The following is a 14,334-nucleotide window of genomic DNA, read 5'->3' on the forward strand; positions in this document are numbered from 1 at the left end:
ATGGTTAATATTGGTTATGGTTAGTAGTTTTTATCGGTTAACGGTTTTGGTTAATGGTTAATATTGGTTAACCATAATGTTCAAAATAATATAAACGACGAAAGTATTTTGGCATGAAAAATGAAAATAAAATACCAAAAAGTCCTCGACGCCGATGTTTGTAACCTAACTTATAGTAATATAATAAAATGTGTATCTGTAATACTTAGAGTGAGATAACACATAGTCACATTTAAAATCAAAAATATTTAATAAAAATATAAAACATTAAAAAAATTGACATTAATAATTTCATATATTGATAATTGATATTAATATTAAAATAAAGTCAAACATTCATACACGTTCAATACGATTAAATTAAAACTATTAAATAAAAAAGCCAAACATTCATATTCTGTGTTATTAGATATAAAAAAAAAAAAAAGTCAATCACTCATCTACATTCAATGTGATTAAGTCAAAAACACTAAAAAAATTCAAAAAATTAAAAAAAAATACATTCTTAATATATCACATAGTTAAAAAGAACCAAAAACTTAACTTACCTAGAAGTCTTGAGTATAAAGTCAAAAAAATCCTTCGAATAGGACTATAAAGTCCAAACAATCTTTGATTATGATTAACGGTGTGAGAAGCCTTCGATTAGGATTATGAGTGTGAAGATTAAACTAATTGTGAATAATGTTTACAAATTGTAGAATTAGCCGATTATGAATTACAACATTAATTAATAATCTAACTCAATGTATGATTGGAAGATTATGTGTGTCTGAGTGATCAGTCTTTGATGATTTGATTGCTCGTTCGTCTCCTGGTAAGTGAAGATTAATAGATTATATTTTCAAAATTTTAATGGATCTTAAATAAGTTTGACTATATTATTTTATATATAATTTATATTATATATATATATATATATATATATATATATATATATATATATATATATATATATTAAAATATAAAGTTAGCGGTTCGGTTAATAATGGTTCGGTTAACCTATAAAACCATAACCGAACCGTTAGTTATTGGTTAACAAAAATTAGAAACCGAACCAACGGTTTTTAAAATGGTTCGGTTATAACGGTTAATTTGGTTTTGGTTCGGCTTTTCGGTTATTATGCTCACCCCTAGTATTAGTTTCGCCGTTATTGTTATGTACGAAATCATTTTTCAAGTGTTGGATTATGACAAAATCGACGAATAGGGTTTAACCTCAGATTTTGACGCGGATCGGGGTTGATGAGTTTCGCCTTTAGCGGTGACAACCACCATTACAACGAGACCTAATCTAAATGTTGGGTATCGCTTGTAATGGTGGTTGTCGCAACTAAAGGATTCGCCACTGAAGTCCTATATTGTTGTAGTGATAAATGTTAAACCTAAACACCAATTTAAACACACCAACCACTAGAAATTGGTGGCGACAAGTTCATGGCATTAAGAGCGATAACAAATGGTGTATAAATCCATTATGATCTTCGTTGCGATTTAACAGAACATATTTGGACGGTTAATGATTTTGAAGCTCAATTTTGGAACAATTTTTTTTTTGATCCATCATGTTATTAAGTTTTAAGTTTTTAATTTTTTGAGTTGTTATGGTTTAGTTTCTTGTTGTGTAATTTTTATTTTGATTTAATATAAAATTTAGTTTTTAAAAAATTAATTGCTAAAAAAAGTACTGATGTTAAAAAAATGATGTTAATCCGCCTAACCTAAATGTAAATGGTATGTTGAAGACGGTGTGTAGCAAAATCAAATATAAGCTGCTGGTTGATGCATCGGGTATTGTATTACGTGAGGTTGATAGTTTGATTTGTTGAAATTATCTTTTGTGTGTTTGAGAATTCTTTTATGGAAGTCCCTATAAAAAGGAGTTCAAACTCAAATGTTGGTTGAAATATTGCGAGTACACTTCACTTAATTTGATTGCGGTTAGGAAGCAATTTAATTTCTCAAAAGATTAAATGCCACTAATAAATTAAAAAAATAAACTAAAAATCAACACCAAATTAATGCCAAAGCTTTAAACCATATATTACTAAATTAATTCACATACGCCATCAAAAAAAAATTCATGTCACAAACCCATACTCATAAAACTCACTTTCCAGGTACAAAGTTTGTAGCATATGACCATGCATTGTTTGCAACAGGGTCAGCAAGGTGGTCAGCGAGGTTCTCCAATGGTCCCTTTCCGGTAACAATGGCTTGAACAAAGAATCCAAACATAGAGAACATGGCTAGTCTACCGTTCTTGAGCTCCTTCACTTTCAGCTCAGCAAATGCCTCTGGGTCATCAGCCAGACCCAATGGGTCGAAGCTACCACCAGGGTAAAGTGGGTCAACTACCTCACCAAGAGGTCCACCAGCAATTCTGTAACCTTCAACTGCACCCATCAAGATCACTTGGGTAGCCCAGATGGCTAAAATGCTTTGTGCATGGATCAAACTTGGGTTCCCCAAGTAGTCAAGACCACCCTCACTAAAGATCTGGGATCCAGCCTTGAACCATACAGCCTCACCAAACTTGACACCATTACGCGCCAAGAGTTCGGGGAAGACGCACCCAAGAGCTCCGAGCATGGCCCATCTGCTGTGGATGACCTCAAGCTCACGGTTCTTGGCGAATGTTTCAGGATCAGCAGAGAGCCCAGCAGTGTCCCAACCGTAGTCACCGGGGAACTCACCGGTCAGGTAAGATGGGGCTTCGCCGGAGAATGGGCCAAGGTACTTAACACGGTCGGGGCCGTACCATGGACTTCCTGATGGTGCGACTTTCTTGACTGCTGTCTTCCTCATGGAAACCCTTCCATTTCCGGTGATTTCTGAACCAGATGGTGTTATTTTCACTGCTTGTCCGATGAATGAAGAAGATACAGACATAGTGGAAGCTGCCATTCTGTTAAATTTGGTTGAAAGATGTTGTGGAGATAGGAGAGTTTGAGTTATGAAGATGGGGAGATCTGCAAGTTTATTTATAAGGTGGTTTTTTGGTCAGATAGATATGATCGATGCTTATCTAGATACAATCTTCACCTTCATTTTGATTGGCAAACAACATTCTAGTTTTATCTAAGGGTCAGTAATCTGCGTGCTGTGAGTTCTCTGGTCCACCAGAGATTTTTGAAGGGGCTGCGGTATATTCATGGCTCTGGTTTATTGAGGGAATGTAATGGCTCCCATTCTCAGCCACAAGCTGTTCTTGGTGGGGTTTTTCATCTTTAACCATTTTACATTTTCACAAAGTTACATAAATAGTCATCATGCTTTACAAAGTCACCGGTTCAGCAACAAACTTTTTTTCCATGATTAAAAATTCAAAACGGTCCGTATGGTTTTAATATTATTAGTAATCATCTTAACATTTCTAATTTTTAAAGACAAATATTCATATAAATGGTTATGTGATTTTCCAGAATATCAAGTGGAGCACATCATTTTTTCGGTCTTATGGAATGACTATTTGGTTTCAATTCCTATCATAATTGATCTTAGAGCATCCACAATAGGGGAGTTTAATGGAAGAGTTGAATGAGGTGTCATGCCTACTTGTCATTCAATGGATACAACTCCACCATTGTGAAATGCCACCTTGGCATTCAATGAATTTGGAGTTCAATGGTCATTGAACTCTTCAATGGGAAAAAGGAAAATCTTTAAATCTTTAAATAAATATTTTTTAATATATTCCATTGAACTTGTAGAGTTTAATGCATTGTGGGATAAAAATGAAAAGAGTTGTATGGAATAATGAATGATGACGTGACACTCCATTGAACTCTATAGAGTTCAATGCATTGTAGATGCCCTTAGTCCCACATAAATAAACTTTTATACCCTTCTATATTATAATTAGTTTATTTAATATATAAATAGCTATGTTTTATAGTTAACAATAAATTGGGCTCATCATCTCCGATCATCCATTACTTAATTCTAGACCCCCCCCCCCCCCCTCCCCACCTCTTTTTTTTTCTTCTAGAAATCCTCTCTCTCTCTCTCTCTCTCTCTCTCTCTCTCTCTCCCATCACACCCTCCTAATCTTTATTTCTTTCACTCGATCGGTCAACCTCTTTTCTTTCTACATAAAAATTAATCCAAAATGCAGCCTTTTCCCATACTCTGTGCTTGCACCGCCACTTTACCTTCTTGAAACCAAATTACTAACCATACACAAGTCTACAAATCTACTAATGTGTCTTCCATTTCTCAAAATCGAAAAATAGAGAAGGTGTAGAACATTGAGCTCACTTCTGTGCATCTCCCACCTCTTTTACACAAATATGAAATTAAAATTGAAGAACAACTTTGTGAAGAACCTAGATTGTGGAGATGATGATGAATAAAGTCGATAGTTGGTGGTGCTCGGTGATGTTTGATGTTAGCGGCAGTACACTAGTGTTGTGGTGATCGCCTGTTCAGTTGGTTATATTCTGGTAGGGTGGACGATGGTGACCGTAGAACAGTTCATATATATATATATATATATATATATATATATATATATATATATATATATATATATATATATATATATATGTGTGTGTGTGTGTGTGTGTGTGTGTGTGTGTGTGTGCGCGCGCACACTACAAGAAATTTAGGTGTTTATCCACACACGTTATATGTGGCTAAAAGACCTTTATGTGTAGTTATCTTTAGCTACACACAGATTAAGTGTCATAATGTATTGACTCATGCCTATAGATATATATCATTAACTATACATTCATTATGTGGAAGTATAGTGCAATTAGTACACACATACATGTGTGGTTAAAACTAGTAAGTATGTGCATATAGAAAGGGAGCTGATCCGTTCACAACAATTTTTCTCCATACACAATAATTGATGCTTTAAAATGTTGTATTATACAACTATATAATGCATGAATTGTTGTGTATGGCAAAAAACTGTTGTGTACGAATCACTTCCCATATAGAAGTACTAAAAATTGTTTGAGTTGTCAACGATGTGGCTGATGACATGTCAAATTATGTGGCAAGCCCACACAAAGTGTTGGTGATATGTGTTATTCGATATGTGTGGGTAATAATTGTTATATGTGTAGGTTAAGATAAGATATATGAAATATATAAAACACAATAAATGAAATATAAAATTTAACAACACAAATTGTTATTACTTTTAATAAGGAGTTAACGATATATAAAACTTCTTTTGGAATGGAAGTATGTAGCACCCAAAGTCAGAAAGGCCAAGAAAGGAAAGGAAACCCTAAGTTTAAGGGACGACTCAGCAAGTCCAAGGAGGTACTCGGCGAGTCCGAGCGGGATCCGGGTCGAGGAGTAAATGACCGACTCGGCGAGTCGGCCAAGGAGACTCGGTGAGTCTGGTCTGTACGAGGAAATCCCTAAATTCGGGACTTGGAGCCTATTTAAGCGCCTCATTCTCTTCTCTAGGGTTCCTCTACTGCCTCTCTAACCCAGAACACCAAACCCTAGCCGCCATATCCATTGTTGAGCCAATTATTGCTTTGAAGAGTGCATTAAAGCTTGGAGAAGGAAGAAGGACCTTGGAGGTGCAAGAAGGAGCTATAGATCTGGGCTTGGGAAGATATTTCTGAACATTTGGAGGTAATAAACTAGTTCTTGGACTCCTTTGCACCTAGATCTATGTGTGAGTTTTGGGGCTTTTGGCCATGATTGGTACCCATTTAAGTTAGAAGCCAGATCTAAAGTTGCTACTTCGGATCTAAGCATATTTTGGCCTTGTGAAGCATAAAGTATCAGCCCTTGAGTTGATTATGGAGCCTCTTTGCATTAAACCCTATTTTATGGTGTGTTTAGCCTAGATCTCCTTCTCTACACGTAAAGTTTGCAACTTTACGTGAGGAATAGGCTTGGGAAGGGTAGATCTACAGTTTGGGGTCCATGCATGACTCAAAAGTCCTCTACATGTATGTAGATCTGAATGGACTCGGCGAGTCCTTTGAGTGGACTCGGGGAGTAGCATGAAGATTAGGAGGAACTCAACGAGTGGGATGAACAGCTCATCGAGTCGGATGAAGTTGGGCAGGAACTCGGCGAGTTGGAAGAACAACTCGGAGAGTCGGTTGAAGATTGCCTTGGACTAGGTGAGTCTGTTCTTGGACTCGGCGAGTCAGGTCGCGAAACCCTAAACCCTTCGACTTGAGACTCGAATCAGTGAGTCGAGTGGAGACTCGGTAAGTTGGACAGGTCAGGACTCGGAAATCGGTAGACTCGGCGAGTCATGGACTGACTCGGTGAGTCGAGTCGCGATTGGAAGGACTTAGAGCATATGAACTCGGCGAGTCAATAGGTAGACTCGGCGAGTAGGGTTGACCTGGAAGATTGACTTTGAACAGGACTTTGACTTTGACCAGAGTTGACTTAGTTGACTGTTGGGGGTCAGTTAGTCTAAGTGTTTCATTGATATTGGTAGCTCGGGGAGCTAGTGGAGCAGGAGTTCAGAGAGTTTCCGGGCAGCATCCAGAAGGTTATCAGCATGTTCAGCAAGTGCATATGAGTTTCCCTTTGTGTCAATGGGTCTACGGTCACAATGTCGGCCCATGTAGTTATGAGTAGAAGACCCGGGGGTTAGCCCTAGGCACAGTATGCTAGTATGATATTCAGGACGAGGTCCAATGATAGCGGGCGGGTGCCCAAGGAATGGTTTATGTGATAGTTTATACTTGTTGTCTGTGTGATACTTGTATGTGTCTGGTAGGGAGGTGAGTGTGGGCGAGGTCCCGTATCTCATCAATAACAGAGTGTGGATGGTGTTCCACATCTCATTAGCAGCAGATCAGGGGCGAGGCCCAAGTTAGGGAAAGAGTGAGTGTGGGCTGGGCCCGTATCTCACTATCAGTAGGAGCATGGACGAGGTTCCATGACTCATCAGTAGCAGGACAAGGGCGAGGCCCAAGACAGGCGAGGCCTTGGGACAGGATTTGTTAGTATGTGTTTAGCTTATGTGTTGTGATATGTTTATGTGCTATTATATGTTAGCGGGCGAGGCCCTGTGGCAGGCGAGGCCTAAGTGAAACAGATTTGTATCCGAGCGCGGCTCGAAGCCAGGCGGGGCCTGGAACGGTGAGGCCGTTGTAGCGGGCGAGGCCCAAGGTAGGGGCGAGGCCCAGGTTAGCGGGCGTGGCCCAGTATGTGCAGTATATGGTTATGCATGGTATGTGGTAGGGTGGGGAACTCACTAAGCTTCGTGCTTACGGTTTTCAGTTTTGGTTTCAGGTACTTCCGGTAGCGGAGGGAAGAGCTCGGGGGTGATCGCATGGCACACACCATAGATTAGACAGTCTGGGAATGTTTTACTCTGACAATGAACATGTGTTTTGGAAAATTAATACTCTGATTATGTTTTGAATTGGTGACCTTGCTTAAAGAAATCTTTTATTAAAAGAAATTTTTAGTCATGAATTTTGGGACGTTACAAGTTGGTATCAGAGCCTTGGTTTGAGGGATTCGGGCATACTCTCGGGTGTGCCTGAACTCAAACTAAGGGGTCGGATAAAAAGTTTTCAAAATGAAAAGACAGTTTTCTAAAAAGAGAGTTTTGGGAAAGAAAACAGTTTTAGAAAAGCAAAAAGAATTCAGAAAGAAAAGAACTTTGAAAAGAAAAAAATGGTGTGGTGCATGCAATCAGCTGGTCTTAAGTAAGTACCCCAAATTACCCATACAAGTTTATGTTATGATTATCAGTTAGTAGAACAGCATGCTAGATTAGGACTAAGGATCTAGGGAGGATGCCTTATGTGCCTATTATATGTGCTTTGAGTTGCATGATAGTGTTGATTAGACAGTGGTAGGATAGCCTGTTTAGGTTATGCCTGAGTATATGAGTTTGTGTTGCATGCTAGTTCAGATTCTTGCTATGTGGATATGATTGCTTATGTATGTTATGGTTAGATTTTCCCCTTGTCTGAATGCTGCCTGCTTTGTGCAATATGGGATTCCGAGTGATGGGAGTAACCATTAGGTGGATACGTCACGTCACATGTGATCAGGGTTGAATAATCTCAGAGTGCTAAATTTGGCCCTATTTCGCAGCTCTCGTTTGAGTCCAACCATTGTAGGGATGAGTCTTTTACTCGAAGAATTATCTGAGCCTTGTCACATGTGATGGTGTCCAGTTGATGGCCAATTGGCATCACAAGGAGTCCTTCAGCAGCTGAGGCCTGGTTTGGTGTGAGTCAGAGGTTTCCTTAGGGTAAGCCTAGGATGAGATAGTGTTGGGAGCAGTAGTAGTGGATAAGGGACCTGGTGGAGTCGAAGCAATTCCTGAGGAAAGTACGGATAGATATGGATGGTAGTATGGGCCCGTACTACTGAAAGCAGAGGATCCGTACTCGATTCGGGAAAGGCTGAGACAAGACCGAGAACCTAGTAGGGTGAGTGTGTGTCTGGTCTCACAGCAGTGATAAGTATTCTGATAGAGGATGTATTATATATTCAGCATGGTGACATTGCGAGAGAGACCAGTGGGTGGACCAGGCGCCGGAGAGGGATCAGGCTCGGGTTCAGGAGCCAAGCAGCTCGAGGAGCGGATGAGGGAGTTGATATCAGCTGAGGTTACGCGCAGTATTCTAGATCAGACTCCTGTGATCTTTGGCACGGTCAAGGAGGGTATATTGGAGATTTTGGATGAGAGGCTGGGAGCCTTCCGTACCGAGATGATGGCATTGATGGGAGCACGTACCTTGACATTTCGAGAGTTCAGGGCTTGCGGGGCACCAGATTATCATGGGGCTAGGGACCCCATCGCTAGCAGCAGATGGTTGGTTGATGTTGCCAATGCATTCCGTACGAGCCGGTGTCCTGAGGGGGACAAGGTTAGGCTCGCTTCTTGTCTTCTGAAGAACAGAGCAAGGGATTGGTGGGAGGAGATTAGTCATGCCTTGGGGGATGATGTCGCGTTGGATGCGATGACTTTGAGCGATTTCTCGTCCAGGTTCAGGGCGGAGTTTTCGCCGATTATTGAGGTGCAGCAGTTGCCACAGGAGTTTCAGGATTTGACGCAGACCACTGAGACTGTGGCGGAGATCACCGCCAAGTTCAGGGAGAGGGCTCTTCTTGTACCGCAGTGTGTCGCGGATGAGGAGATGAAGAAGGCCCGATACCATGAGATGTTGAGGGATGATATCAGGGTGTTCGTGATCAGGTCCAGCTGTAAGACGCTAGAAGATATGATTTCTCGAGCTAGAGAGAGGGAAATTGATTTGGAGCAGATCCGGAAGAGGAAGCCGGATGAGGTTTAGGTAGCCACAGGTTCGGGCAAAAGGCCTAAGGGATCAGATTCGAGATCGAGGGATTATCAGGACCGCAGTCGGTGCGGGAAGTGTGGCAGGGCGCACAGGGGTGCGTGTAGGAGTGGTAGCGGTGGTGATTCTGGCTGCTTCAAGTGCGGTCGGACTGGTCATTTCAGTAGAGATTATACTGTTACCACCACACAGGGATCAGACTTGATATGTTTTCACTGCAATCAGCGGGGCCACAAGAAGGCCCAGTGCCCCAGTTTGTTTTCAATAGGACGGGTGATGACACTTGCCCCTGCAACTTTGAGGATCACAGACGGCCGTCAGGGCCGTGCAGAGGCGCCTGCGGTAGGAGGCAGGTCTTTTCAGATGACTACCTTGGAGGCGCGAGCAGCACCGGACGTTGTAGGTATGCGATTTTGTTTTCAGTTCTTTTATTTGTGCATGATTATATTGTTATGGTTCTGGATCATCATTGGTTTGAGTATTTTATTTTTTGAGCGGTTGATTGTGATCGAGTTATATGCCATCTTAATACCTTGGATATTTGAATGGTAGTTAGGAGATGTGCTCTATTAGAGAAGGTTTCATAGGATGCAGTAATTGTAGCATGCCTGGGAGGGACTTGGTATGTCTCGCTAGATCGGAGTTGTATAATGTTAGAGATGGATTGGTTAGATCCCTAGCTATGGTGAGCTTGGGTTCCTCAGCAGCTTGATTATGGAATGGTAGCAAGGATTGGGATTCTTTTGAGTATTGAGCAGCAAGGGGTAAGCAGGATCGAAGTGGGGGAGAATCCTCCGAGTGTGCAAAGGTAGGATCACGCAGACCCAAAATGAGTGCGCGACCTCCGAGAAGGAAAAGAAGTAGTTCAGCGTTTGATGGATTGAGGATTTCAGGGTTGGGATTTTGAGAAACTCCCCATCAGCTAGTGCGTGTGATGGTGATGGTTAGTATGTGGTTGGGAATTCAGGTTGTGGATCGCCCGTAGGACTCGAGGGAGTCGGAATGAGGATCTTGAGAGCTAATGGCACATGGGTGCCTTCGTATTAGCAGTCAGTGGTAGAAAGTGATGTAAGACTACGGGGCAGCCGTAGCATTCACTAACAGTTAGTGGTAGAAAGTGATGTAAGACTACGGGGCAACTATAACACTCACTAGTAGTCAGTGGTGGAAGTGTTGTAAGACTACGGGGCAACCATAGCATTCACTAGCAGTCAGTGATGGATGGTGATGTAAGACTACTAGTAAGCCGTAGCATTCCTTAGTAGCTTCGTTAGCGGAGTTGGGGCGAGGCCCTTATCTCCTAGCGATCAGATAGGGATCAGGAATGGGTAGTGGATGAAAGTGATAGGAAGTTTGCTTGTATAGCCCTAGAGAGGTGAGACCTTGGGAGAGGCCGCTCCAGGATATAGTTGGGTGAGGCCTGTGGGCGAGGCCCGTATGAGAGTAGCGGTATAGGTGAGACCTGAGAGTAGGGTTGCTCAGTAGTATGGCCGGGTGAGACCCGTAGGCGAGGCCCGAGAGAGAGTGGTTAGACAAGTAGGACTAGAAGGATAGAGGCGGGTGGGACCCGTGGGCGAGGCCCGTGTGTTTTAGCGGCATAGGGGGGACCTGGTAAGGACCTTAGTGTCAAGATAAGGGATCGGGGATCCATGGATTGTAGTGACTGAATGGCAGAATAGATTGCGCAGTTATAGGTGGTCAAAGTTCCTTCGAAAGTCGCTGGGAGCGACTAGGAGTAGTGTTGGGACTAGCGACCGGTGGGATCCGGTAATCCAGATATTGGTAGGACGGTAGGGATTAGGGTGGTCTCAGTTCATCCGGAAGGCAGATAAGGAATAGCAGAATTTTCAGTCAGTAGTAGTGCGGGTAAGCAGTGTATGGTGGAATTCAGTTAGTTGTATCGAGGGGTGCTCGACACCAAGTTTTGACAGAGAGGAGTGTCAGTGGTTACTGGCGGTGATGACCTGTACTGGAAGTAGCGGGGGTGATGGAGTTGGCGAAGGATATGACCTTCACAGTGACAGAGGAAATAGTTGGTTATGGAGCATTGCCTTGGGAAGGCAAGGAATTCGCACAAGGAAAGAAGGGGTGAACCCCTATAGGTTCAGTACAGTACTCGGTGAGTACCGGAAGGATTGTCGGTTGAGTAAGTTGTGTTTCCAGGATGTTCAGGGTCAGGGTGACCTGAGTCTATTATCCGCAAGGAATGATGTTAGTCAGAATGACCGGGCGGAAGACCAGCGAAGGTAGGCAGCTGGTGTTGGAATGATTAGTTGGGTATTGAAAGCATATCGCAGGCAGTGGCCCATAGCAAACTTCGAGGATGAAGTTTAGTTTAAGTGGGGGAGAGTTGTAACACCCAAAGTCAGAAAGGCCAAGAAAGGAAAGGAAACCCTAAGTCTAAGGGATGACTCAGTAAGTCCAAGGAGGAACTCGGCGAGTCCGAGCGGGATCCGGGTCGAGGAATAAGTGAACGACTCGGCGAGTCGGCCAAGGAGACTCGGTGAGTCTGGTCTGTACGAGGAAATCCCTAAATTTGGGACTTGGAGCCTATTTAAGCGCCTCATTCTCTTCCCTAGGGTTCCTCTACTGCCTCTCTAACCCAGAACACCAAACCCTAGCCGCCATATCCGTTGTTGAGCCAATTATTGCTTTGAAGAGTGCATTAAAGCTTGGAGAAGGAAGAAGGGCCTTGGAGGTGCAAGAAGGAGCTATAGATCTGGGCTTGGGAAGATATTTCTGAACATTTAAAGGTAATAAACTAGTTCTTGGAATCCTTTGCACCAAGATCTATGTTGAGTTTTGGGGCTTTTGGCCATGATTGGTATCCATTTGAGTTAGAAGCCAGATCTAAAGTTGGAACTTCGGATCTAAGCATATTTTGGCCTTGTGAAGCATAAAGTATCAGCCCTTGAGTTGATTATGGAGCCTCTTTGCATTAAACCCTATTTTATGGTGTGTTTAGCCTAGATCTCCTTCTCTACACGTAAAGTTTGCAACTTTACGTGAGGAATAGGCTTGGGAAGGGTAGATCTATAGTTTGGGGTCCATGCATGACTCAAAAGTCCTCTACATGTATGTAGATCTGAATGGACTCGACGATTCCTTTGAGTGGACTCGGCGAGTAGCATGAAGATTAGGAGGAATTTGACGAGTGGGATAAACAGCTCGTCGAGTCAGATGAAGTTGGGCAGGAACTCGGCGAGTTGGAAGAACAACTCGGCGAGTCAGTTGAAGATTGCCTTGGACTTGGCGAGTCTGTTCTTGGACTCGGCGATTCAGGTCACGAAACCCCAAACCCTTCGAGTTGAGACTCGAATCAGTGAGTCGAGTGGAGACTCGGTGAGTTGGACAGGTCAGGACTCGGAAATCGGTAGACTCGGCGAGTCGAGTCGCGATTGGAAGGACTTTGAGCATATGAACTCGGCGAGTCAATAGGTAGACTCGGCGAGTAGGGTTGACCTAGAAGATTGACTTTGACCAGGACTTTGACTTTGACCAGAGTTGACTTAGTTGACTGTTGGGGGTCAGTTAGTCTAAGTGTTTCATTGATATTGGTAGCTCGGGGAGCTAGTGGAGCAGGAGTTCAGAGAGTTTCTGGGCAGCATCCAGAAGGTTATCAGCATGTTCAGCAAGTGCATGTGAGTTTCCCTTTGTGCCAATGGGTCTACGGTCACAATGTCGGCCCATGTAGTTATGAGTAGAAGACCCGGGGGTTAGCCCTAGGCACAGTATGCTAGTATGATATTCAGGACGAGGTCCAATGATAGCGGGCGGGTGCCCAAGGAATGGTTTATGTGATAGTTTATACTTGTTGTATGTGTGATACTTGTATGTGTCTGGTAGGGAGGTGAGTGTGGGCGAGGTCCCGTATCTCATCAATAGCAGAGTGTGGATGGTGTTCCACATCTCATTAGCAGCAGATCAGGGGTGAGGCCCAAGGTAGGGAAAGAGTGAGTGTGGGTTGGGCCCGTATCTCACTATCAGTAGGAGCATGGACGAGGTTCCATGACTCATCAGTAGCAGGACAAGGGCGAGGCCCAAGACAGGCGAGGCCTTGGGACAGGATTTGTTAGTATGTGTTTAGCTTATGTGTTGTGATATGTTTATGTGCTATTATATGTTAGCGGGCGAGGCCCTGTGGCAGGCGAGGCCTAAGTGAAACAGATCTGTATCCGAGCGGGGCTCAAAGCCAGGCGGGGCCTGGAACGGTGAGGCCGTTATAGCGGGCGAGGCCCGAGGTAGGGGCGAGGCCCAGGTTAGCGGGCGTGGCCCAGTATGTGCAGTATATGGTTATGCATGGTATGTGGTAGGGTGGGGAACTCACTAAGCTTCGTGCTTACGGTTTTCAGTTTTGGTTTCAGGTACTTCCGGTAGCGGAGGGAAGAGCTCGGGGGTGATCGCATGACACACACCATAGATTAGACAACCTGGGAATGTTTTACTCTGATAATGAACATGTGTTTTGGAAAATTAATACTCTGATTATGTTTTGAATTGGTGACCTTGCTTAAAGAAATGTTTTATTAAAAGAAATTTTTAGTCATGAATTTTGGGACGTTACAAAGTACATTAATCCTTGGTACAAATATTACATCAACAAAAGTTATCTCTAAGCTTTCATGAAATTGAAGACCTTATGCCTAACACAACCATTGTATCTAGATAAGATTTTCCTACTTATTTACTTTGTTGTGTGCAAATATTAATACACTTGACTTAAGCATCACCAACATTTGGACATAATTGTTGACGTTGAGGTGGTTGGTTAGAGCATTAGTCAACTTTAATATTCAAGTGAAGACGTATCAAATACAAGTGATTGTAGTTCACTCCTATAGCAACAAGAGGAGCAGAGGCTTTAAGTAGTTTATCCATTTCAACATGAAACTCTTTTCACACATGAACGATCTTATGACACCTGTCAAATGCCTCTTAAAATATACAATCAACACTTGGTCAGTAGCTTTCTTCTCTGTGGCCAGAACCATGACCTCTTCATTTCCCTATATTAATGATGACAGGTTCATAAACTAAAAGGACTGTAAAGTCAAAATAGTTGACATTATGT

At 42.7% G+C, this 14,334-nt stretch overlaps 1 protein-coding gene across 1 annotated transcript; it reads right to left on the bottom strand.

Moving 5' to 3' along the window:
* Window positions 1–2,018: 2,018 nt before the first annotated feature.
* LOC111914738 (chlorophyll a-b binding protein of LHCII type 1) lies at window positions 2,019–2,960 on the bottom strand. The gene has a single exon (XM_023910451.3). The coding sequence runs from the start codon at window positions 2,905–2,907 to the stop codon at window positions 2,110–2,112; it is 798 nt and encodes a 265-aa protein (XP_023766219.1). The 5' UTR covers window positions 2,908–2,960; the 3' UTR covers window positions 2,019–2,109.
* Window positions 2,961–14,334: the final 11,374 nt, after the last annotated feature.

Source organism: Lactuca sativa, chromosome 4, assembly GCF_002870075.4.
Source record: "Lactuca sativa cultivar Salinas chromosome 4, Lsat_Salinas_v11, whole genome shotgun sequence".
In the NCBI taxonomy this organism is placed as follows: domain Eukaryota; kingdom Viridiplantae; phylum Streptophyta; class Magnoliopsida; order Asterales; family Asteraceae; genus Lactuca; species Lactuca sativa.

Coding starts and splice junctions, on each gene's coding strand:
- LOC111914738 (XM_023910451.3), bottom strand. CDS start 2,907: ATGGCAGCTTCCACTATGTCTGTATCTTCTTCATTCATCGGACAAGCA.